This window comes from Chelonoidis abingdonii, chromosome 1 (assembly GCF_003597395.2).
Source record: "Chelonoidis abingdonii isolate Lonesome George chromosome 1, CheloAbing_2.0, whole genome shotgun sequence".
In the NCBI taxonomy this organism is placed as follows: Eukaryota; Metazoa; Chordata; order Testudines; family Testudinidae; genus Chelonoidis; species Chelonoidis abingdonii.
Window position 1 is genome coordinate 41285155 of NC_133769.1, and position 26264 is coordinate 41311418.

The following is a 26264-nucleotide window of genomic DNA, read 5'->3' on the forward strand; positions in this document are numbered from 1 at the left end:
CAATGATGTATATTAATTTCTTTAAAGTATCTGACTAGATATAACAACATAACTGGATAAAGACTTCAGTGGCTTCTTTGAGCAGATATATAATCTCTTTTTTGAATATCAAATTATGCTTTTCTGCAAAATGCAGATTGTCTTCTGTATACTAGATTTTAACTGTAAGAGCAAACCCACTTTTCTTTATTCTCCACTATTTATTCTTTATTAAAGCAGCAGCGCTTTAATGTTGGCTGTGTACAAATGCCTCTAGACTAATAAATACGTTATTACAAGCACTGATTCTGTTTTAATTATACTGATGTATTTTAGAACTGAAATATATATGCTATGTTTTAATATGGTTTCATTTACTGAAGTGGTCTTATCTGAGGAATGATTCCACAAGGTGTATATCAGGGGTTCTCAAACTGGTGGTCCGGATCCCTCAGGGGGTCACAAGGTTATTAAATGGGGGTTGTGAGCTGTCAGCCTCCACCCCAAACCCTGCTTTGCCTCCAGCATTTATAATGGTGTTAAATATATAAAAAGTATTTCTAATTTATATGGGGGAGGGGGGTCACACTCAGAGGCTTGCTATGTGAAAGAGGTTACCGGTACAAAAGTTTGAGAACCACTGGTGTATATAAAGAAAAGTTTTCTGAAGTTAGATACAGCATGTCACCTGCAGTCTCAGATTTTGCATAAGTTAATACATAATGTAGGGCACGTTCCGTGTTGTAAGTGCCTCACATTGTAGGTGTTATGCATGGAAAAACAGTGACGCTGAGTGACTGGCACTCATACTGCAAATGTAAGGACATTTTTATACTATAGGAGTTACCTCTGCTGTGGATATTGCTTGCAGATCACACAGTTTATTTCCTGCAGGGTTAGCTTCATTTTGTGCATATTTATATCTCACATCACATCCTTTATCCCTCACATCACAGGGTCTCTGCATTCATATAGCATTCTAAGGACACACTTTTTCCTCTTTCAACTACCTTGCCACCAGGCCTGTCCTGCAGTCACCTTTCTTCCTGAATGGGTCTCTCTTCAGTGGCTGTCCATTCCACTCCACCAAAGAAAAGGATCACTGCTGATGGATAGAGAACTCTCTTCTCTCTCCTCCACATAATCCAGACAGGCTGAGCACTCTGCCCTTCTAAGAGTCCCCACGTAATTCCATCCCCCATTTAATGAAAGAATGAATAACTAACACCCCTCCGGTTCAGTCCTTCTCCCCCTCTTCTCAGAGACTCAGGGACACTTCAGGTTGTTGCCCTTTATTTATATACAAGTCCCCACCACCAGTTTCCAACTATATACAGGCTTTTTACAACAGCTTGGGCTACCACAGGCCTGGCCAGCAACAGACTAGGCAAATCCCACCTCCCTCTGAGCCTGACCTTCCCCTCCTGCCCTCACTTCTTCCCAGCCTTAGAGCTCCTGCTAACAAGGCTGGCAGGTGTGGCCAGTTACCGGGCAAGCATCAGGCTATCTACCCAGCCCCAATCCAGTCCCCCTGATTGGGGCTGGAGTAGCAGGAACTGATTAAGGCCTCTCTAGCAGCACCCTGCCACAATAACCCAGAAGAAAAAGTAGCAGAACAATCAGGAGAAAACGTCCTACCCAGTCATAGATTCACTACTGTCCTGAGAGAGGAAGGAGATGATGCTCTTTGTAAAATAAAACAGCATCAGGACTCATGTGACTACTGGATGCTGACTTGTGTGGTGAGGAAGTAACACTCCAGCAACATGACCAAGGGGTGATGTCAACATGCCTAAAGACTCTCAAGTCAGGCTGGAGTAGCTCCAGTCTTTTCTCTGAGAGGTCTCATAGTAATATTTGCTTTCTCATCTGCCCTGAGGGCTCTTTTCTGTGATGTACTGCAGGGTTCTATTCTGTCACTCATTCTGTTCAGTTGTGTACATAGGGCCTGTAGGGCAGATAGAAAGAAGGTGTGGGTTGCAGTGACATCAGTATGCTGATGACCTTCAGCTCTACATCTCTGTCTGATTGGTTCAAGTTTGTGCAATTGATTTGCTTTCCTAATGTCTAGCCAAGCTTGGGGCTTGGATGACAGTTAGTTAGCTGAAGCTTTGTCCAGAAAGGAAAATTGGTAGGTTGTCAAAAACTAACAAAGGAAGTGACAGAAGTGATATGTCACTGCACTGAAGATTTTCCAGACTTTTGTTACTGAAGTTCATGACTTGGGGATTCTGTTAGATCCTTGGCTATTCTGAATACACAGACAGCAGAGGTGGCCAAGAATGGTTTTTTCCATCTGTTCTTGAAAAAAAAGTTACGAATGTGTCTTTTGAATGTGATCTCTCAACTCGTATGTCTTTGTCACTTCCAGCCTACATTACTGCATTGCACTCTACTGGAGTCTACACCTGATGTAGGTGAAATTTTAGCTAGTGCCAAAAGTGGCTGCCCAATTACATAGCAGTATTCCTTGCAGGGAGCCTATGCTCCAAAAACTGCAGACTTTCATTACACTTCCTGTTGCAATCCAAGATGCATGTTTGGATCTATAACTTCCTTCCTGCTTTGGGTTTTATGTATCTTAGAAACTGCCACTCTTCCCATGTTTTAACTGGAAGTTGAGCTCAACCAAGATGGTTAAGCTGGCAGTCCCAAGATTTGTTCAGCTGGGGACAGGGAGTTTCTCAGCAAAGGGCACTTTACTCCCTTGATCTGACATAACCTGAAATTATTTGCATTCAGGACATGTTGGAAAGTCTACCTATTACTCAGGCACTTTGTAGGTGGATGAATGGGTGGACAGGGGAACATCAGTTTAGGTGGGATGCGGGCTATTTTAGCTTTGCCACTGCCTCAGGATGAATTATTTGACAAAATGCATTTTAAATTGTTCATGGATTTAGAGTTTCCTGATAGGTGCACTGTATAAGTCTAAACAAATAGCCCTACAATATGAGCATTTTGCAACACAGAATTCAGTTTGTTTAATATTATCTATCTAAAAACTGGAGGGCTGTAGCTTACTCAGAAAAATATATGGCGATTGTGAGCTGATTTGGTATCTAATACACACCTGAATTCTCTCCAAAAGTCAGGAAAAAGTAACATATTTCTTATATTATAAAACATACATTGCTTTTTGGACTTGGGAATACACTAGAGAATGATCAGTAAATCAAACAGTGAATAGGAGAACAGTATAGAGTTTCTTCTAAATAAATAATATTGAATCTGAATCTCTAAACGCAGTGTTCCAAGGAAGAGAAAACATCTGTAGTACATGAACCAATTCAAAACTTTGAAATATTATAGGTCACTTATCAAGGGATTCAGACCAAAAATATGTTCTGAATTTATATTTGGAAGGGTTGGATCAAGGATGTCTTCTAGGTTTTATCAATAGGATATTTTAAAACATTTCACTCCACTGCTGAGAAATTAAAATAAATTATTTTAACAACAGATACTGTTTTTGAGCATCATAAAATCCCCCCTCAATATTCTGCACTCCTACTGGTGGCTTTGCAACAGCCATTAACTAACAAATATCCCCAGAAGGACACCAAGATGGATTTAATATTGGTTGCTATACAAATTGTTGTTGAATGAAAACAGGCATGTTAATGCCAGCTCCATTCAGTGTGCAAAACAAAAACCAAAATCATTTGTCAAATGGAAGTAACAAAGAACCTGATCTTGCAAGTACCTGCACATATTTAACTTTATGCTCCATTGATCTCAGTGGGATGATTCATAGGTGGAGAGGTAAGCAAACACATGTGTTGCAGGATCAGGTCCAAAGTTGGTACATTAAAATATTTGTATCCTTCTGGGTATCACAAACAACTTTTTCTTTTCTGTTCAGATTTAAACCTATAATGTAGAGAGTTGTAAAGGTAACAATTATAGATTTAATGTCAAGTTCAAAAGAAAAAAAAATGCTAAAAAATCCTCCCATTGGTAAACAGCCTGTTTTTCTGTATGGGTTGATGCCTTGACCTCCACGATATCCTCCATCAGCTTATACCCAGAATTTTTCAAATTAAAGGTAAGCTCTAAAGACTAAAAAAAAAGATGGACACTACTGCTACTAGCTTAAGTGGTTCATTTTGTAATTTGGATACAAATGGAACAATCTCCCAAATTCTCAATTCTCTGCTCCACAAACAACCCTCACACACAAAACCTCTATAGTCTCACATCACTTCTCCACATGGGTTCAGCAGCAGAGGGCTGAAGTGAAGTCTCACATCACCAAGACTTTGTTGCCTTCATAAAATCTTCTATAGCAGTGGTTCTCAAACCTTTTTTTCGTGGACCACTTGAAAATTGCTGAGACTCTTGGCAGATCACTTAATGATCTTTTCAAATGCTGTTTTGTACCGTTAGCTAACTATTGTAAAGCACTTTGGATAAAAGCACTATATAAAAAAACCTTAAAAATAAATAATGTTTTTTTGTTCTACAAATAAAAGCACACAATTCATATTTTAATATAAGTAGTCTTACCTTTCTAATGCAATGGATGTGCCCTCTCTCCCCTGTGGCAGCAGCCCCCGAGCTGCAGCTAGGAAGGATGGCCGTCTCTTCCCAGCAATCGCAGCCCTGGAGCTGGGGAAAGTTGCCTCTTTCTCTGGCCACTGCAGCTCTGCACATCCCAAATCCCCCCCACCCCTGCTTCTCACCCCACTGTCCCCTCCTACCAACGCCCACTTTCCCCCAAGGTTACCACTTCATCTTACATGTGTGTCTTCCCCACAATCCAAGCACCTAATTTGTGGAGCCAAGCCTGCACGGTTCCACTACTTAGGAAGGTGGCCTTTAATTCTCTTGTGTGCGGCCACCCAGGCGTGCACCCTAGAGGGAACTATCAGCAGACCACCTGAATGGAGCTCACAGACCACAATTTGAGAACCTCTCTTCTATAGTACATTTAATAGTGTACTGTTGTTTCAAAGCCACCAACATGAACAAAGATCTGGAGTATATAAAAGAAGACAGTATCCCAGCATCCAGAGATTTATGATCTGGGGCTGTGTCTTGAAAATGCTTAAACATCTACTGATATGAGTAGCTCCACCTGTGATGACATACCAGTTAAATTCAGTAAGACAACTCACATATTTGCAGGATTGTTCCCAAGGTGACTGATCCTACACCCCTTACTCATGTGAGCAGTCCCACTGAAGTCAATAGGAATGCTCCAATAAGGATTACTCATGTAAGTAAGGCATTCTAGAATATTGATAGTAGTTACTTCCAAATGTGTTGATGCACTGTTGTGGTACAGTAGTGGATAGAGTAAGCATACCATGACGAAAGTTCAAAGAATTATTGCAAGGATTTTTGACATAATATATCATACCAAGACACATTCTTCTATCATTCTGAATATGCCATCAAGTGAAATGATTACAGCTGAACACAGCCACATATATTCAACATAATGTATGATCTTTCATTTTACTAGCTACTTGACACATGGCTTCACAAATGAATAAAATCATTGCAATAGTTCTATTGTCAATAATAGACAAATACTTTTCATAAGAATTCCATATTAAATGCTTAACTACTGCAGAAAATACTTTCTAAGAAAAACATTATACACAGAAAATTGGATATAATTTTAACTCTGATGGCATTCCAGAATCTATAAATCATTTACATCTTGAGGGTGAAAAAAGCAAACTGAAGAAGACTGAGTACTAGCAGATTAATCCAATATTGCAGCAGTGTCCCAAGCATAAAATGCAGCAGGAGCACTGTTAATGTTGGCATGAGGTGCTGATAGATTACCTGGTATATACTGCCTGCTCTAGATGTCAGTGGCTAGGTGCTATTAAAACCTAAGATAGATAAGACAAATATTAGTAATATTCACCTCTGTCCTGTTCCAACATCATCTTATTTTGGAAACCAGCACTGCAACTCTATTCATATTTTATAACAATTGTATTTATAGTAGAACCAGGAAAGAACTACCCACTATATCTTTCCCATTAATGTCTTTTGGAACTTTTTCTTAAATAACTGCAGCTATGGTACTCTGAGCCCCCTTACTTTATACCTATTCCACTGACTAACTGCTGTTACCAGAAGTCCATTCAAATGCAGAAAGGCCCCTCAAGGTACTCAGTGTCACTTCAGCTCTGTGGCAGGGTTGTCCAAAGAAGAGGGAGTTGCTGGGGCACAGTGGTGGTGGGTCCAGTGCATGTTTCTGCAGAGGAACCACCGGGGTGGCTTGGAGTCAGGGGCCTCTGGATCCATACATGTCTATATTCAGTGGCTGAGAAACCTCAGAGGGGCTGTGTTGCAGGTCCAGCTACCCCTGGCTGTGCAGAGTAGTTGCTTTCTACCCCCCTCAATCCCCACTAATTCCCAGCACAGATACCACTTACTCAGGCTTTGTTCTAGGAGCCTTGTGATGAACTCTTCCTTAATATCTAGCCTAAACTTTTCCTCCAATAGCTGCAAGTTATCACTCCTTGATTTCCCTTCTGAGACCTTAAATTGCTCATTTCCTTCATATATAGTGATTCTTAAGTCTTTTATGGATTGAGATCACATCCCCAGAGTCCGTTCTCTTTAGAGTCTTTAATTATCAAGTGAGCACATGGAAGAGTTCAAGATTACTATCCCAAAGGGCATATACAACACAAAGGGCATATACAACTGAAGAATGCTAGCCAAGTGAAGGACAGATTACTCTGAGAAACTGAGGGGAAAAAATCACCCAGCTTGATGGACACTTGGTAACTGCATGAGCCCATCATCTCCTAAGTGTTCAGTCAGAATGCTTTGTGAATGGTCCAAATGTAGTAAAAAAGCCTACCTGATGTATAAACATTAATTGAACAGCACTTTGAACATATAAAATGATAGCTACTAATGGCAGAACACAATTACTTTAGGGGTACAGTGAGTGAAATGAATTGACCATAAATTATAAAAGAAGGCTTAAGGCTAAAATGCCTGAGGGACAGAGGCTAGTGGGTTTGTAAGTATAAAATACAGTCTGCTTCATCTAGACAGGGAACCAAGGTGTTTCATAGATTAGTTTTAAAACTGAACTCAGATAGTGTTGGTGCTGTGTTCTAAGTGTCAATGCCATCATTTTCAATGACAAGGATTGGCTATTTCAAGCCGTTAGCCTCCCTTGCCCCCATGCTCCCTCCTGGACAAGCTCTTGCTCTTTTCAAGCAACCTGCTCCTCTCAGTTTAAAAGCATGGTCTGATCTCCCATATCCTCAAATGTTGTGCCACTTGCCCCACTCTCCCTCTCTTTCTAATATGTCTCCATCTCCTCCCTTCCTTCCCCTCTAAACCTTTGGAACATGCCATTTGTAGCCATTACATTGGTCCTCCATCTTGGGCCCTTTCCAGTCTGGCTTCAACCCCTTCACTCTATCAACCTTTCTCTCACCCAAGTCTCTACAAACTTCTTCCTGGCTACACTTAAGGCCCCAGCCTCCACCTGTTCTCCTTGACCTTTCTTCCACTTTAGGTACTGTTGATCATGCTCTCCTTGAACCTTGGCCACTGTCCTTTCCTGGTTCTCCTATTACCTCTCCAATCACTCTTTCAACATCTCTTTTGTGGTTCCTCCCCTCCCAGCAGGAGCCCCACAGAGCTCTGTCCCTGACTGTATACACCCTCTCTTTAGGGGATATCTTCAATTTACATCTGTATCTCAGTGACTCACAAATTAACCTCTCCACTAATGAACTGTCTTCCCTTCCTACATCTAATCTCACAATTTAGCCTCTCTCTCTGTGAGATCTTTTCCTAGCAATCCAGCCATCAACGTGAATTTAACATAGTTAAAACTGAATCTGAGATTTCATTTGAACCCCTTTCCACTGCTTACTGTTCTCTCCCACTGTTGACAATATTATTATCCTTCCTGTCCATCTAGCATGTACTCTGGGAGTCATCTTTGACTCCTCCCTCACCTCCCGTCTTGATTACTACAGCCTCATCCTCTTCCACTTCCCTGACACATCATCTTCCTCCAATCCAAAGCAAACACAGCTGTTACAATCACTTTCCTCTTCCACTACATTGACGGTATCACCTCCTACCTTCTCATTTTCTCTGAATCACCCTCTGGTCTCCCTTTTCCACTGACTATATCCAATTCAAGCTTTTCCTTTTAGGTAAAATTTTCAAGAAGCACCTAAATGACATTTTCAAAAGTGACTTAGGGCTTGTTTACAGTTGAAACCCTACAGTGGTGCCAGTGTGCATGGCAGCTGCGCCACTGTAGTGCTTCAGTGTAGACATACTACAGCAACGGGAAGGGTTCTCCCAGTAGCTAGGTAGACATAATGCTACACAGGCACCAACTTTCCTTGGCATTGGTGGGTGCTCGCGCCCTAGCCCTGACTCCGCCTCCTCCCTGCCCCTATTGGATCCCTCCCCAAATCCCCACCCCGGCCCCGCCTCTTCCCTGAGTGCGCTGTGTTCCACCTCCTCCCCCTTCCCTCCCAGCAGTTGCCATGCAAAACAGCTGTTTTGAGGCTCAAGTACTGGGGGGGGACGGATGCAGGACTCTTCAGCATGCTCAGGCGAAGAGGCGGAGGTGAGCTGGGGCCTAGGGGGCAGGTCGGGGAGCTGCCAGTGGGTGCAGAGCACCCACCAATTTCTTCCCGTGGATCCTCCAGCCCTGGGAAGAAGGTTAGGTCAGCTTAACCACATCAATCAGGCATGTAGATTTTTCACACTCCTGAGAGACGTAGCTAGGACAAATTAACTTTTGAGCGTAGACCTGACCTCAGGCATTTAGGAGCCTAAATCTCATTGAAAATCAGTAGGACTAAGGCTCTTAAGTTTTTTTTAGGCATTTTTGAAAATGTTACCCTAAAGGCTTGGCTACATTTACATTTTATACTGCTCTAAATTGCTGGCTCAGGGGTGTCACTCCCCTGAGCGCAGCAAGTTTGAACACTTTAAAGTGCTAGTGTGGACAGGCTCCAAGCACTGGGAGCTGTTTTCTTCGTGGAGGTGGATTATCAGGAGCGCTGGGAGAGTTCGCGCGTGACCACACTCGCACTTCAAAGTGCTCCCTCAGCAGCACTTGGAAGTTTCTAGTGTAGACATAACCTTAATCTTCATGGCTCTTTACAATTCTACTTCTACCTATTCACTCATCTCTTATCGCTTTCCCCCATCCCATATGTCCACCAATAATGCCAGCCTTGACTGCTGCTCCTCACAAAACCATTTTACTCTCTTCTAAATCACCCCGAGTTAATCCTCAAAGCTACTCACATATCCCTCCACTCCAATAAGCCTTCCATTGCTGGAGACAGGCATATTCACAGCATAGGTTACAATGCTTATATCTGTATATTTATTGATTTGTTTGTATTACAGTAGTGCCCCAAATGTGCTAGGCTTCGCATAGACACCCAGAAAAATCATATCCCTCATAGCTTACAATCTTCAGGATAGCCACAAACAATGGAGTAGCCACAAAGGAGGCAAAGACAAGTGTTACAAATGTATGATCATGCAGACAGAAGAAGCTATAGTCACTTTTTGATGCCTCCTCCCTGATGGCACATACACACACTCCCTTCATCAGATTTTGCATGCTGACCCACTGATGGCTTTGCTCTTTATCAGGACTTTTGGTAATACATGGCTAAAAATCTCTGTTACAGCTAAATTACTGATGATATGCAAGGACATATCTACCTTGGCAGATTATGGGCATAGTGGAGGCAGAGGGGCAGTGGATCAGGCAGTGTACATGATGGTGTGTACGCATTTTGTTGTGCAAGCTACAGACTTGAGGGGATATGCTAATGACTAAACTCACATTTTCATGCTTCATGTGTTTCAGGAGGCGCAGTTCCCGGTAGGCTCGTTTGGCAAAGAGTTCGGACTGAAATGGGCGGTACAGTTTCTTGATAGCCACTTTGGTGCCATTTCTTCCATCGATAGCTGAGCTTTAACAGAACAAGAAAGTGAGGATTGGAGTGATGCTGCAAGTCCTGCCACCCAAGATGCACTGAACAAGAGGTTAGAGGACTCCTAGCGTGTGGCTGTGCTCTGCCATGCGACTAAGGCAAAGTCACATAACGTCTCTGTGCCTTTGTTTATCCTACTGTAAAGTGTGGATAAAAACTCCCTAAGTATCTCACCAGGGTATTGAGAATCTAGCATGCTCCCAGACCCTTTGATGAAAAGAAGCTAGTATTAGAAAACTGTAAATGGGAATAGGAAGGGAAAAAGAGAGATGTCTTAATTCCACTATATTTTATCAGACTAAGAAAGGATTTTTGGTAAAGGTAGAAAGAAGGGAAATTAAGAATTGGCTAGGAAATAGACCATTGCCCTTAGCCAAGTCAGATGAGCCACAGCAGAGGTCTATAAAGTAATGGATGGCACAGAGGTCAAAAAGCTCTCATACTGTAATAAACAGTGGAACATTTTTATGAAGTAGAAATGCAAAAGGATAATAGGGATATGCAGTTTTACAGGATGCTGTAACTGTGGAACTCACTGCCACAGGAGACCACAGAGGACAAGACTTTAGGGTGGGTGGGAAAGTCCTTGGGCATTTCTATGTATGGGAACATGCAAAGTTTCTGTAGACATAGGGTGACCAGATGTCCCGATTTTTGGATTTTTTTCTTACGTAAGGTCCTATTACCCCCTATCCCAGTCCTGATTTTTCACATTTGCTATCTGGTCACCCTACCTAGACAGGAGAAGAAAAACAGAAGGGACATAAACCCTCATGCTTCAGGGCATAAACTCGCTGCCCCTAGCACTTGAGGAAGAGATTCCCCCTAGGGGCAGATTACTGTAGAACTGTCCGCTCTGGGCTTTTCTTGCAACTTCGTAGCAGCAAGCGCCCCGGCTAGCAGGGCAAATGGGAGGGGAGTCCCGAGCAGAGCAGGAAACGGGGCGGGCCGCACCTGGGCTGGGAAGAGCCAGCACCTTTCCCCCGCACAGGAGCGGGCCGGGGCGCTGTCACAAACTGCTGCCCGTCCGAACTGGCTGTGATTACACCGGCACCGAGGGGAGCGGGGGCCGGACCGGGCCGGGGCAGCCAAAACAAAAAGTTGGAAGGAATTAAAACGAAAGTGGCCGCGGAACCGGGGGGTGTCCCCGCGAGCCAGGGAGCCGAGCCGAGCCGCCTCCGCTGGGACCCGCCTGCCGCGCCAGGGCGGGCAAAGTCTCTGCCGGTGAAGGGGGCCGCCAGCCCGGCTCCCGCGGCCGGGGCGCGCAGGCAGTGGGCAGCCCGATTCCAGCCGGGGCGCCCCGCCCGGCCAGGGGTGTCTTGGGGAGGGGAGACCCGCCCCCGGGCCCCCCACCTCACTCACCAGACAGCGCCGTAGGCTCCGGAGCCCACCGGCTGCAGGTCCCGGTAGCGCTCCCGCACCTCCCATAAGGTTTTCGTGATTTCCTGCCGGTAAAAGCCTTTCTTGGTGGAGGACATGGTGACTCAGCCCCCTGTCGGCGCCTTCCAACAAAGAGCCCTGAGGAGCAGAGAGGGAAGCTGCGGCGGCTGGGCTGCTGCGAGGGGCTGGGCTTGGAAGCGCTCCCGGTGTGTGTGTGTGTGTGGGTCCCTCTCTTAGCGGAGATTGAACGTGGCTCCTGCTTTCTCTTTCTCCCCCCTGTGCCCCCCCCGCAGCATGCCCTCTCAAAGGAGGAGGAGGTCCTGCTGGAGCCACTGTGAATGAATCCCCTTCCCTCCCCCCCCCGCATCTGGGGGCTGCCTGCTTTGTGACAGATAAATAACCCTCCTGTGTGTGGCTGCTGCCTGGTGGCAAGGCTGGGCCCAGGGGCTAGGGAGGAGCTGCTCGCCGTTCTCAAACCAACTAGAAACTGGCCTTTTTGTTTGAGATCACGTGGTGAGTTATCCCTCCACACACACCCCTCCCCTTCCAAAAAGCCACTTCTAGCCTGTTTCTGTGAATCTGCTGTATTTGAAGGCAACCTTCTAGATAGGTGAGATTCCCTCCCTGAAAAGTTCTTATAAAAAAAAAAAGTGTGTGTGGAGAAGAGATATCTGAATCTCACGCTCTTGTTTAAATAGAGTGTGCTTGGACATGCAAGCGACAAGGAAGAAGGCAAGGTTTGCACTCTGCATTACAGACAAGGTCCCTGCCAAGAGGGGCTTATGAGGCACCAGCCAATCCTGCAAACTGGTACCTACCTGCTAATCCATTTAGTTTCCTGTATGGAGCCCACAGGTTTGTCCCAGTGAGCAGTTTGATCCTAGATAAACATTGCACAGACATAAGTAGAGGAAAGTAACCAAAAGCAAGGTGGGTTTGCAGTTAAAATTGGTATATATTTTAGTTCTATAACTTTTGTAAATTCCATAACTTGGCTGATGACAATTGCTAACAAAAAGAGACTGGAAGCTGCCCACCACCATCTTCTGCCAGTTCTTCCTTTACTTTTCTCACTTTCTCTTTCTTCCCGCAGGTAACCAATTCAATGCTTTCTTAGCGTGTCTCCCATCTTCCATACGGTATCATGTCTCAACCACCAGTGTCTTCTTTCTTTGCTGATATTTTCTAGCATGTCCTGCTCTGTCAGCTCCCTTACTCTCTCATTTGTTATTTTGTCTTCCCATGAAATGTGTAGTGTCTTCCTTCACCATCTATGTGGGCAGCTTCCAGTCTCTTTGTTAGGCAATTGTCATTAGCCTAGTCTCTGCTCCATACAGTAGCATGCTTAGTATAATTGTATGGTATAATCTCACCCTTAGTTTGGTGCAGAGATCTGTCAGGGCAGATGTTGTTCATCCTTCCAAAAGTGGTGTTTGCTTTTCTTAATCTCATGAATATCACAACTGCCTTCAAATGTCATGACACTCATCAGATAGCAGAACTCTTCTACCTCTTCAATTTCTTTTCCAGCAGTGTACATCTTTGTATCTGTTGTACAGTTTCCTACCTTCATCATCTTGGTTTTGTATGCATTTACTTTCAATCCAATTTTTGCTGCTTCTTGTTCTATCTCTAATGTAAGGGTAATCCTTCAGTTCCACGTCATATTTAGTAAAGCAATGTCATCGGCAAAGTCAAGGTCATATAACGCCTCCCTGCTGACCCATTTTACACTGTCCATGATGCCTTTTGTTGCTCACTTCATCACCCAGGTTATTGCTAATGCAAAAAAGTCTGGTGATAACATGCACCCTTGTCTGACTCCACTCACAATATTGAACCACTCACTTAGGCCTGTATCTCATCTTAATTTATATCTCCTTCCATCATATTATGTTGATAAGCTTGTCTGGTATTCCATAACTTCTAGCAATGTTCCACAGGGTCTCTCTGTGGACACTGCTTTCTTTAAAGTAGATCAAATTAATTAAGAGGGGGTGTTGCTGCCAACCAGTAGCTTTTTCGATGATCTGTCAAAAAGTGAATATCTGTTCATAGCATGACCTACCTGGAGGAAACCCAGACTTTTCTTGTAATCTTTCATCTACTGTCTCCTTCATTCTATTCAGCATAAAGGTAACCAATTCTTTGCCTTGGATTGATAGCCGTAAAATACCTCTCCAGCCTGTGCACTAAGATTAGTCTTTTTTTGGCAATGCCATGATGACACCATCTTTCCAGTCTTGTGGCACTTGTTACTTCACCCGTATTTCGTTACAGAGTTTTGTTAACTGCTCAATCAGAATTTTGCATCCAGCCTTTATTAGCTCTGCTTGAATTCTGTCAACCCCAGGATCTTTCCCCTGTTTAAGACCTTTGATGGTTGCTTTAATGTAATTGGATGTTATTGGTCCCTCTTCTAACTTAGCATTGGCATTTCTCTCCAAGCTGTGTGTGATCATCAGCTTTGGATAGTTTAGTATAGAATGGAAATGTTCTTTCCATTGGCTAGCTTGTTCTTCATGCATTTTCAACACATGTCCATGAGAGTCCCTGCTGGGCACCACGTATGACTGTCTGGTTCTTCCTTAAATGTCTTCCGGTATTCTGTGGAGCTGCTTGAAATCTCCCCTCTGTGCTGTTTCTTCTGCCTCTGCAGCCTTCTCCTGAACCCGGGCATTTCTATCTTGCCTGCATCTCTTCTTTATTTCTCTGTCCTTATCTCTGTATCTCGTAAGCTCCTGTACGAGTTCTGCCTGTATCTTGCACTGTTCCATTTTTGCCTTCAGAGCTTTCAGCTCATCAGCCACTGACCATGTTCCAGTTGTAATCCATACATCTTTCTTTGACCCTCTCTCATGGCCTACTACTTCCTCTGCTTTCTTAAGTACCATCTTCTTCCAGTTTGACCATCTGTCTTCCAGGCTTTCATCAGCCTGGTACCTGGGGTGCTGGAACAATTTGTATAGTGGGGGTGCTTAGAGCCAGTGAACCAAACTGTAAATCTTGTTTATGATGGAAACCACTGCACCCCCAGAACCCCTAGTTCCAGTACCAATGCCTGGTACTTTAAACATTGGAATGGTTGATAAATGCAATCTGGAATCTGATCTGCATTTCTTTGTCCTTGAACTTCTCTGTTGCTGTAACATTCTTTTGACCACCTTCATGATCTTTTTGAGTTTAAGATGTAACATGGCTACTAAAAGATAATAATCTGAACTAATATCTCGACTTCTCCCAACTCTGACATGCCTCAAAGAAGATGCCCATCTCTTAGATATACACGCATGGTCTGTCTGGTTGACAGTTACGTTGTCTGGTGATCTCCATGTGAGCTTGTGAATCCTCTTGTGTTGGAAGAGAATACCTTCTATCTTTAAGGTGTTTGTGCCACAGACATTCAAGAGCCATTTGCCATTATCGGTTCAGATGCCTTCCACTACTGTGCTTATGATTCGTTCCCAGCCAGTAAAGTTGTTGCCGATTTGTGCATTGAATTTGCCTATCATCAGCATGATGTCATGATTAGGCATGTCATCTGATACTTGCTGTACCTGCTCCTTGAACGTATTATTGTCACTGTCACTTGCTGTGTTTGTTCATGCATATACTTGAATTATTGTATACTTGACTTGTCTTGTTTGCTGCCCTGACTATTACTAGTCTGTCCTTCACCGTCTCCCAAGCCAGCGGGGTCTTTACTGTGATGTTATCCAGTGTAATTCCTACATCACATTTGTGTGTTCCTCTTCTTGAGTATAAGACTGTAGCACCATCAGACTCCATCTTGCCACTCCCTACCCATCTTGTGTCACTGACACCAGGAATGTTCAGATAGTATTTTTTCATTTCTAATGTAACCTGTACAATTTTCCCGTGCGATACAAAATATGCACATTCCAAGTGCCGACTCTTGTTATAAATGTGGTTGTCAGGATTCGATGTCTCAAGCACTTTCTTTTCTGCTTTCACTGAGACCTGTCCTACTTAGTGCATGCAGATGGTGCTCAAAATCCATTGTCCTCAAGTTTTGGTTTGACTGAATTGTTTCTGTTGCAGTAAGGTTTTACCTGCGTGGGTCGCAAACCCTGTAAGTGCAAAGCTAAGGGAAAATTCCCAAGTCTGATCATTTTCACTGGGAAGTCCATTGCTGTGATGGTTCTGCAGCACTACAGGGTCTCTGCTGTGGCAGCTGAGCCTGGAACCGGAGAGTGGGGAGCAAAAACTGGCTGGAGAAAATTGGAGGCTTTTGGGGGAATGGGTTTGTAGTATGGGGTAATACCACTTTAGGTGAGAGGCTTGGTAGGTCTGTACTACGGTACACCTTGACACAGTGGTGTAAGTTAAAGACAAATGAAGAACCTTAACTATGGATTTCTACATCGTAGCCTTCTCTTTAATTTATGCACAAAGGGCTTACACTGCACCATCTCCAATCCAGCTTTATTTTATATAATATGTGTTATCTAACCTGTAACTGGGTTTGACTCTTTGAAGTGTTTTGGGATAAAAAGTAAAAATAGCAATAGAGCAGGGAAGAAATTCAAAGTTATAGGCAAGGGAGAAAAGGTTTATTTTCAATTTTGGTTTAAAATGAGACACAAACCTTAATTCTGCACCTAGTTACCTCAGTGTAAATCATGAATCCACTGCACATATTGGCATTATGTTGGAGTCAGAGGATGTAAATTGAAAGAGAGTTGTCTCTGTGGAGTCAATGAAACAGAAACCCACATGATAGCAGTATTAGGTGGCAGAAGCTTAAAAGGCACTTGCGTCAGCAGTGGCAAGACTGTGGATGGATAAGAAGCCTTACCTGGGGCAGCAGACACCACTGCTGTGTGAGGATAATTTTTCAGTGCCATATGGAGGGGTTGTGATGCCACTTCCCCTTCCTGCTGCACTAGCTGCTTTTTGTGCTCTGTCAGTGCTTGGTTGTTTTTTGGCCTTCTATTTGCCGTTGCCTCCTGGTGTAAGTTAGAGCAGTGAGCGCAAAAGTGAGCTTTAAGTCCCTTTGCATATCTACACCAGTGGATTGTGCTCACTGCTGTTCAGTCTTATCCCAGGAGCACACTGCAACTTACAACATTTTAAAATAATAATAAACAAGCCTCAAACTACACTTGACTTATACAGTCTTTCAGTGCAAGCAGCCTGGTGCACATTTGCAGGAAAACGTGCCTACAGCAGCTTAGAACAATTTCAGTGGAACTGTATGAAGTTTAAGCCCCTTGACAGTACTTCTTTAGTACGGCCATGATGCCCAAACTTTGTCTATTGCATCCCTCTCTTACCAGTAATGGAATCTGTCTGCGCCCTACTCCGTTCATCACTGTACCATTGGCTCAGCAGAGGAGCTTGAGCTGAAGGCAGAGCTGGGCTGGGAGCGGAGCAGAGTGGAGCTGCATCTGCTGGCAGAGGTTGGCTGGGGCAGAGTGAAACTGCGCCTGGGGAAGGAGGTGTGCTGGGGATGGCATGGAGCTGTGATTGGGGCTGGAGCTGGGCTGGGCAGAGTGGGGCTGGCCTGGGCCCTGCCCCTGTGGGGGCTGGCCTTAGCCCCCCCACGTGTCCCCCTGAATATTCCTCCTCACCCCCCTAAGGGGGAACGCGCCACAGTTGGGACTACTGCGTTAAGGTATGCGTAGAAGCAAACACCTGCTTTTAAAAATGTTCTACATTTTCTCTGTGTGAATATAATTAAAATTCTTTTCCTTTGGGGAGCTGGTAAACCCTTTGTTTTGTCTGACTTCACCCCTAAGCAATGTTGCAGAGGTTAGATAATTCAGGCTTGCTGTCACTGGAGTTCTATTTGTGGCATAGCTCAAAATGGGCTCCCAAACTCCACCTGTGGACAAGTTGATTGTTCCGTTCACCTTTTTGGTAGTTGCCATGGGTCCATTCCTCTTCATGTGTAAACAGCATGTTTGAAAAAACAGCCCCACCTCTCTTCATCTGATGATTTAGATGTCACATGCAGGAGAAAAATAGGCTTTCCAAATTGTTTGTGGAGACACATTGTATATTCATTCGCAGCCACACCAGAACAACTCTGACATCCTTTCACTACATAGATATTTTTCCATGGCCATTCCCTACTGATAGCTGACCTGCCTGACTCACTGTTTCAATGAACATGGAAACTATAGACTTTCTGACATTTGGCAGTCTTTATAGGAACAGACTCCTGAAACTCTGACCAGTTCACAAAAGTGGTCCATAGTCATGCAAATAGTCCCTTTATCTTTAATGCGATTGATCAAATGATTAAGGGTTTACAGGATTAGGTTCCAACTTTGTAAATTGTTCTGGATGAAACTGCCAGTGCCTGAGCTGTCAGTTCAGAAGGAGCTTTATTCGAATAAAGGTGGGCAGATGTGTGATAAGTCTTAGCTCCGTTGCTAAGATGAGGAGCATATTTTTCAGCAAAGTTCTAGGCAGATTCCTGAGGCAGATGGTTTAAAGCCATCAGTGTCCAGCATCATAATCTTCACTTATATTTCTCTCACCCACAAAGTTGGAAAATGAGGCATTTGTTTTGCTGCTCCAGTTCCAGTTAACAAAATGCATGTTAGACTAGTTTGGCTGCAAAGAAGAATTCTATGTACACTGGGGACAACAGGTGATTCCTGTAAGGCTACAGAACTGGGCTGACATCAAAATCCAAACATCCTCTGGTCAGTGCAAGCAGAGGTATTTCTCTAATGATTTGGACTTGACGTGATGCAGTATGGATGTCATGGATAATTCAGACCAATGGGGAGAAATAGAATTAAAAACATTGTTTAAATACCTTCTGTCCTCCCCCGCTCAACCCCTCTTGAGAATTCCTGATCAAGGTAACAGCACAATACATATGCTAACAAACTTAAACAAAACCTTTGTTTAAGTTTGTTAGCATATGTATTGTGCTGTTAAAACCATTTAAAGAATGAATGCCCTCCCTAGCCCCATTCTGCTCCTTTAAGGAGCAGAGTGCAGCCTCACCCCTCTTTCCGGTACCCCATACCCGCTCTAAATCTCTTGCTGGTACAGCATACTGAAGTGTACCACCCTACTTGCACTCCTGTTTGGCAGACACTGTAGTACAATGTGTGTCTGTATACTGTTAGATTAACAATATAGATTTTTTTTTTTTTAAAAAGCCAGGACTCTGGTAGAATTGCTTTACTAAAATTAATATACTAACAGAAGATGGTAACTTTTAGGGGATAAGCTGGCTACAATGAAACCTGGTACGGTTAGAAGTAGGCTGGGGCTGTCATTGAGTGGCTGAAGTAAGTTTGCTTCCTAATCAATGGTCAGTCAATCTACTATATACATCAAGCATACCTAGAACAAATATATGCTTGTGTCTGATTTTATAGTGAGTGTGAGCCCCTCCACAATACATCCCAGCACCTGATTGCCCTTTTTCCCATTCCAGGCTCTAGCAAAATAATGCCATTAGAAACTTGCTTTTTTTTAATTTTGGTCATTCGGGGAGAGAGAGATGTGGTTGATTTGACAGTGTGGGATGAACTGAACCAGCATCAGGACAAAACTTTCACTTGCCAGAAGCTCAGAAGAGTATAGAGCAAAGGCTGACTCTAGTAGAGACCTTCTCAAACACCTAAGGCTAATTCTTTCTCTTTTCCCCTTTTGTCTAAGTTACTATTGCAAATAATGATAATATGCCCAATATTGTTGCATCTGGGTGCAATGACAGCATAGATCAAATGCAAAACAGGCTTTTCCCAGTAAGAAGGGGGACATACAGAACAAGCTCATCACAAGAGCAAATAGCCTTCCCTGAAAGGACTAGGAATTACTACTGTGAGACTTGGTGAGTGAGAGTATTTGCCTGATAAGCACTGCTGTGATATCTGAGAAAGGAATGAGCAGAGACACTAACTAGGGTGACCAGACAGCAAGTGTGAACAATCGGGACAGGGTGGGGAGTAATAGGAGCCTATATAAGAAAAAGACTCAAAAATCGGAACTGTCCCTATAAAATTGGGACATCTGGTCACCCCAACACTAACATATATTATGTCTACCTCTGCCAGGTCCTACAGTCAAGTCTCAGCACTTGCGATCAACAGTATGCAGCTGCTGGCACATCTTATGGTATCAACATGGATGTCTGACATTGTCTTCTGCTTAAAGGAAATCTATCACTGGGACTATTGCTACTGATATATCCTAGCCCAGTCCTAAACTAGATTGATTGAGGCTTAAAAACAAAAAAAAAAGTGATCTTAGCTGTGGCTGGCATGGCACATTATTTAATTATTTGCATTATAGCAGTTGTAGCTGTCAGGTCCCCATGACCCTACGTATTGAATAAACGTGAAGCAAAAAAACAGCCCCTACCCCTAAAATTTATAATCTTGGGGCATATCTACACTCTAACTGGAGGTGTGATTGCAGCATGTGTAGACATACCCAAGCTAGCTTTGATTTAGCTAGTGTGATGACCATAGCAACAAAGCCATGGTAACATGGGTGTCAGCGCAGATTGTAGAAGTTTGCCCAGAGCCCTGGGTACTTATTCAGCAGGTGGTGTGTGCTGAAGCCTATGCTGCTGTGGTTTCATTGCTGCTGTTGCGCAAGCTAGGCTCTGTCTACACGTGCGGCAATCACACCACCACTTGCGGTGTAGACATACTTGTGATTGTATAATGACAAGCCACAATAAGTAGATAAAACAAACATCTATGCTGAAGGCAGAGAAGGATGTAACCATGAAATAAGGTTTGTATGGTAAGTACGAGTCACCTGTGCTGTTGAAAGGCTCTAAATACAGTCCAAAAACAAGGCCTGTCAACAGTAAGATGGGGGCATTTCCAATTCTAAAAAGTAATATATTAACTATGTGAACATCATCACGTTCTCAATGCCCTTCTCCAGAAAGGAAAGGTTTGCAAATGGGCAATAGGTGGCAAGGTGGTTATTGTCAAAAAATGTATTTATTTTTAAAAGGCCCAGACCACAGCAGTGCTGAGGTACAAGAGAAGATTGGGACATGGGGTAAGTACAGGAGCTCTTATACACTGTCCCTTACCCCAGGTGCTGATAATGTAATTTGCACCCTATTGTACCCATAGAGACAAGCAGTGCCAGAGGAAGGCTCATCCCAGGCCCTACGGGATTGCAGCGGGGAGATTAACTCCACTTTCCCTGTGGGGTTCTGCTGGGGAAGATAGCTATAAATTCTGGCAAGGACTCAGTAGTAGCCCCACCAACACAGGCAGCCTTAGAGAGGTGCTGAATCAGTACATGTCCCAGCCACACCCATTCCTGAGACATCCTTACCCACTTTGTATGCTAACCTGTCAACTCTGGACCCTGAGGGGGAGGGGAAGGGGGGGAACAAGGAGAAAGAGCATGTGTGTGAGAGTGAGAGAGAGAGGAGAGGGGGTGTTAGCAGGTATTTTACCGTACTGCACCCTCAATTGAGGCAACCGGCAGCATGAGTTCTGCCAGTGGAAGTGAGGTGATTCAAACTCAGTAGGAAAAGCAAACCCCTCCCAGCCCAGCTGCTTAAATAATAGATTATGTATATTTCCAGTCAGAACAAATTAAAGGTGCACATGATTCTGTCTGTTTACTTGGTTACATGCTTTTAATGATGAGATTTATTAACTCTGCCTTTGCAGGCTATAGTGCTGTTGCCCATATTCTTATGTTTTGCGATAAAAACAGTTCAATAAATATAAAATAAGGCTCTGTCTTGCTGCATCATTAAAGGATATTTCCTAGGTGTAAATTGATTTGTTAAAACAGCTTCCTCTCCCCCCTTTAATTAGGCACATTCATAATTATCCTTCTAGTCTACTTTTTAAAAAAAGGCATAGTTTTTTTTTAATAAGTAGACCTTAGTTTGTCTGAAGAAAATAGAATTATTTCATTCACTATTTCTCTTTATTTAAAAAACAACAAAAATCATTTTTTTCTGCTGAAAAACCCATTTCATACTGTTCTCTTCACTGTTCTCTTCACACCCTTCCATGCCTGATCTGCTGCCCAGTGTTTTGTTTTTGTTATTATTGTGACTTCTTAGCTAGGTCCTTGCATTCAGATTTGTTCTGAGTGCTGAGTTCAGTTTTTGTCATTAAATAAATAACAATTTAAACACGAAGTGAAATGGAATAAACACCAGCTAGCTGAATTCTTCTTATGAATTTGCATTTTACAGATCAGTCACTTTGGATGTTACAGTGAGAGCTTACGGCTGACCTACAGCTGTTTATCTACTGTTTTGTTGGAGGGAAGAGCAGAGGAAATAAAGCCAGTAGGGCGGGGTGGTATGTTAACTGCCATGACTGATAAACACACTTGTCTGTAAACTTTCTCACTTGTCTGTAAACGTATCCACTCTCCTCTCTTCTTTCAAATCCAGCTTAGGACCCTGATGCACAGCAATGCCTAAAATGAAACTGCCAACTGATAAATGGATGGGTAGAAGCCTGAGGTGTTATTTACGTAATTTATTTGGCATTATGTAGTTACGCACATAGCTGGCTTATGCAACCAACCATGCTGCTTAGTGTGCCACTCATCCTCTCTTCCCTAGTCCCCTTATGTTGTTATTTCACTCATTTATCATGTTTGTTTTAACTAGACTGGAAGCTGGACCAGGCAGGCCTGTCATATTATGTGTACAGTGCCTAGCACAATGGGGGCTCAATCCTGACTGGACAACTGTAAAATAAATGGTAATAGTAGCTCAGTACTAATCTACTGCATGCCACTAGAAAGCACTGTAGAGAATGAGGTACTGCTGATCACAGGCTGCCAACTACACCATGTTATGTGGCAGTGTTCAAATAGTCATAGAGACTAGGTAGAGACCACTAAGTTCATTTCACTTTTGCTTTAGTTCAGATCTGTAATTAAAAGGGCTAGGAATTCTAACCGATTAAAGCCCCAATTCTGCCAACAAGTTCTTTTGACAATAATTGAAGCCAGTGCGTCTACATGAACGTAAAATTAAGCGTGTGCATGTTTGTGGGATTGAGGCCTAATTTAACAGTTCTGCTTGTTATAGAGATTTACAGTACAACAGATTGGACATCAGGTGGGTTAGAAATTCAGATACCTCCCAGTGTATCCTCTCTCTTCAGTGGAAACAGTATAAACAGTTTTATGAATATCACTTGGATATTTTACATTACAGAAGAAAACAAGATCACTGGCAGCTGCACTCCTTCATCCTTCTTGATGCTAGTCACATAAAAATCCTTATGTTTTCATCTTCACTACTTACAGGGAACCCATTTCGTAATGCACATTGCACACTGTGTTGAAAACCAACATTACAGCCTCATAAATGAATTACACTTGGTTTGATCACTCTGTTAGGAAGTGCTGCTTTTTCAAGAGAAAGAAGTCAGGTTTAATGAGTTGCAATGTGCTTATGAGTGCTAGCTGCTCAGTTCACATGGAGCACCTTGCAGCAACAAACACTTCTGTTGCTCCCACCCGTGCTGAGAAAAATAGAGGTGCTGTAATTAGCACTTAGATTCCTAATAAGACTGACACTGTGATGGCTAGGTTGAAAGATTTGCTGCTACTAAAAAAATGATAGAATTTATCCAAGGACCAGCCATCAGGTTTTGTGCTACAAACCTAGATTTAAAAAACTTTTCCAGAATGAAATGAAATAAAAAAATACAAACAAAAACCAAGTATACAGTAGAACCTCAGAGTTATGAACACCTTGGAAATGGAGGTTGTTCAGAACTCTGAACAAAACTTTAGGGTTGTTTTTTCAAAAATTTACAGCTGAACGTTGACTTAATACAGCTTTGAAACTTTACCATGCAGAAGAAAAATACCGGTTAACCATCTTAATGTAAATGAAACAAGCACATAAACAGTTTCCTTACCTTGTCAAATCTTTTTTTTTTAAAACTTTCCCCTTTTTTTTAGTAGTTTATGTTTAACACTGTACAATATTTGCTTTTTTTTTTTTTTTTGTCTCTGTTGCGTGATTGCATACTTCCTGTTCCAATGAGATGTGGGGTTGACCGGTCAGTCCATAACTCTAGTGTTCATAACTCTGAGGTTCTACAGTATATGTATCACCAGCAAATTTTTCAGAGATTCATGAGTGGAGCCTGTGATTACTAATATTGCAAAGGATATTAAGATAATCTTTGAGTGATATTAAACATGCCACAAGTGAAGGTACTTTCTTCATAGTCATCTTTGGCAGCTTCTGAGAATTAGAGGAGTGTGTGTGTTCTTTTGATCTAGAAATATATAGGAAGGAAGTGGTTTTTACACTGAATGCTCTTCAACAACTTCAAGGAGAGGGTGGAAACTGATTACTGAACTCAACAAATTGAAGATAACTTTTTTCAAAAGTGTGACTAAGCCTGATCCTGTGAGTGCTAAGCCCCCATATCATCTCCTTAATCCCATGCAGTAAGAGAGGCCACTTACATTATGAGGGACTCTATACTGGGAAGCACTGACTTTGAAAAAGATTTGGAGGTTGTGGTGGATAATCAGCTCCCATTGCGACGCTGTGACCACAAGGGCTAATGTGATCCTTGGATGCATAAATAGGAATCTTGAGTAGGGGTAGAGAGGTTACTTCACCACATACTTTACCACTGGTACAACCGGTGCTAGAGTATCCTGTCCAGTTCTGGTGTCCACAATTCAAAAAGAGTGTTGATAAATTGGAAAGGACTCAGAAAAGCTACTAGAATGATTAAAGGATTAGCAAACATACCTTAGAGTGATAAAGTCAAAGAGCTCAATCTATTTAGTTTAACAAAGAGAAGGTTAAGAGGTGACTTGACTGCAGTCTATAAGTACGTATATAGGGGAAAAACATTTGATAATGGGCTCTTCAATCGCGCAGAGAATGGTATAAAACCATCCAATGGCTGGAAGTTAAAACTAGACAAATTCAAACTGGAAATAAGATGTAAACTTTTAACAGCGAGAGACATTAACCAGTGGAACAACTTACCAAAGGTCATGTTGGATCCTCCACCACTGACCATTTTAAAATCAAGATTGGATGTTTGTCTAACAGACATGCTTTAGGAATTATTTGGGTAATATGGCAGCTTCTGGCCTTGGAATCTATGAATCCATATGACGATTTTAAAAACTATTTTATCAAGTAATAGGACCGCTGACCCACAGCTGCATAATGCACTTTTCATATTTTACAGTTTTGTGAAATGTAGTTTCCCCACTTCAATTTCTGTTCTGCTACCAATTCTAAAATGCATCAGAAGCCAAGTACATTTCTTCTGATATTTAACTTTTTTCTACATTCTCCTGTGAGGAGAGCACTCTGAGGATTATGGTACTAAATACAATACAATGATATGCTTTCCTTATCAGTCCCCACAACTTTACTTCCTACTAATATGACTGTAATTTAGCGTTTCTCTAGTTAATGTGTACTTTTGCTTTGGGTATGGTACATGAATTTCAGATTTATTTACAACTCTTGGAGCTTGGGGAGTTATGCTCTACTATGGTCCTTCTAGGGCCAGTCAGGTGGCTAGCTCCAAAGTATCAAAATATTAGAAGAAATGTATACTGGGCTGCTAATGCATATGGCACAATAGTCAAGTGCTATGTACAAGACTTTCAAGAAAAGCTTTATTAATTGGCATTGCATTTAAAATGGATTAGATTTAGAAATTTGATAATGGAGAGCTCTTCAGTCTAGCAGGCATAGGTATAGCAAGATCCATTCACTGAAAATTGAAGATATTCAAATTCACATTGGAAATAAGGTGCAAATTTTTAACAGTGAAGGTAACTAACCTTTTTTTTTTTTTTGGTTAAATACAATCATCTATCTGCCTTAGAATCATAGAATACCAGTGTTGGAAGGGACCTCAGGAGATCATCTAGTCCAACCCCCTGCTCAAAGCAGGACCAATCCCCAGACAGATTTTTGCCCCAGATCTCTAAATGGCCCCCTCAAGGACTGAACTCAACCCTGGGTTTAGCAGGCCAACGCTCAAACCACTGAGCCTTGTAAGTCTATTAGGCATGAAGAGACTTGCTCCTAAAATTAAAAGTCTATTTTGGCTAAGCTGACAAATGATTTCTTCCCCTGCTTTCAAATGATAAGCATTGCTAGCAATACATTTTTCACATATTCACTTCAAGGTGGTAACTCCCTTTCAATTATACTGTCCTGCCAGTATAAATTGATAAACCTATCACATTACCATAGCATAGAAGAATCTCTGACCTAAAACTGGAAAATATTTTGATTATTGGGATTTAAGTGAATCCATAAAAAAGGCCCTTAGGCATTCAGGTGAGATAATGACATTTTATGGCTTGTGATTGTATTTCAGTAGAAATAACTGAACGCATATTACCCTATACTTAGGGTATGCATACACAACAGCTTGGAGATGCAATTCCTAGAGTAGCTAGACAGACATGCATTAGCTCTGCTTGAGCTAGCATGCTAATGTCACAGATCTAGATTGGTGCGATAGCCTGAACTTTGGAACAGTCTCTAGAAGGAACTCCTTCAGTGTGCCAGACCCTCTGGGGGCCTCACTCTTCCTCCAGGTTAAGCCACGTGGCTGCATCGCCTCCTTAGACTGGACCTCTGGGCCTTCAGCACTCCCGCTTCACGCCGTGAGCTCTGCTTACTGAGTACTGCTGAAAAAGAGCTGGGGTTATAATGGATCACAAAGTGAATGAATCAACAATGTAACAGTTGCAAAAAAGGCTAATATCATCCCTGGGTACATTAACATGAGTGTCATAGGTCAGATCTGGGAGGCAACTGCCCTGCTCTCCATAGCATGGGTGAGGCCTCAGCTGGAGTACTGTGTCCAATTCTGGGCATCATGCTTTCGGAAAGATGTGGACAAACTAGAGAAAGTTCAGAGAAGCAATGAAAGGTTTTGAAAACCTGACCTATGAGGAAAGATTAAAAAC

The 26264-nt window shown here is 42.7% G+C and overlaps 1 protein-coding gene across 3 annotated transcripts in view; it reads right to left on the minus strand.

Annotated features, from left to right (window-relative positions):
- Positions 1 to 11596, minus strand: part of MAPK12 (mitogen-activated protein kinase 12) — an 80988-nt gene extending 69392 nt beyond the window's left edge. For all 3 annotated transcript variants that reach the window (XM_032769370.2, XM_032769369.2, XM_075065228.1), the window contains exons 1-2: positions 11319 to 11596; positions 9806 to 9935 (exon numbers count right to left, since the gene is read on the minus strand). In XM_032769370.2, coding sequence (XP_032625261.1) covers positions 9806 to 9935; positions 11319 to 11434 — 246 coding nt within the window. In that variant the 5' untranslated portion in view covers positions 11435 to 11596. The remainder of the gene's footprint in view (positions 1 to 9805; positions 9936 to 11318) is intronic.
- Between the last annotated feature and the right edge of the window lie 14668 nt (positions 11597 to 26264).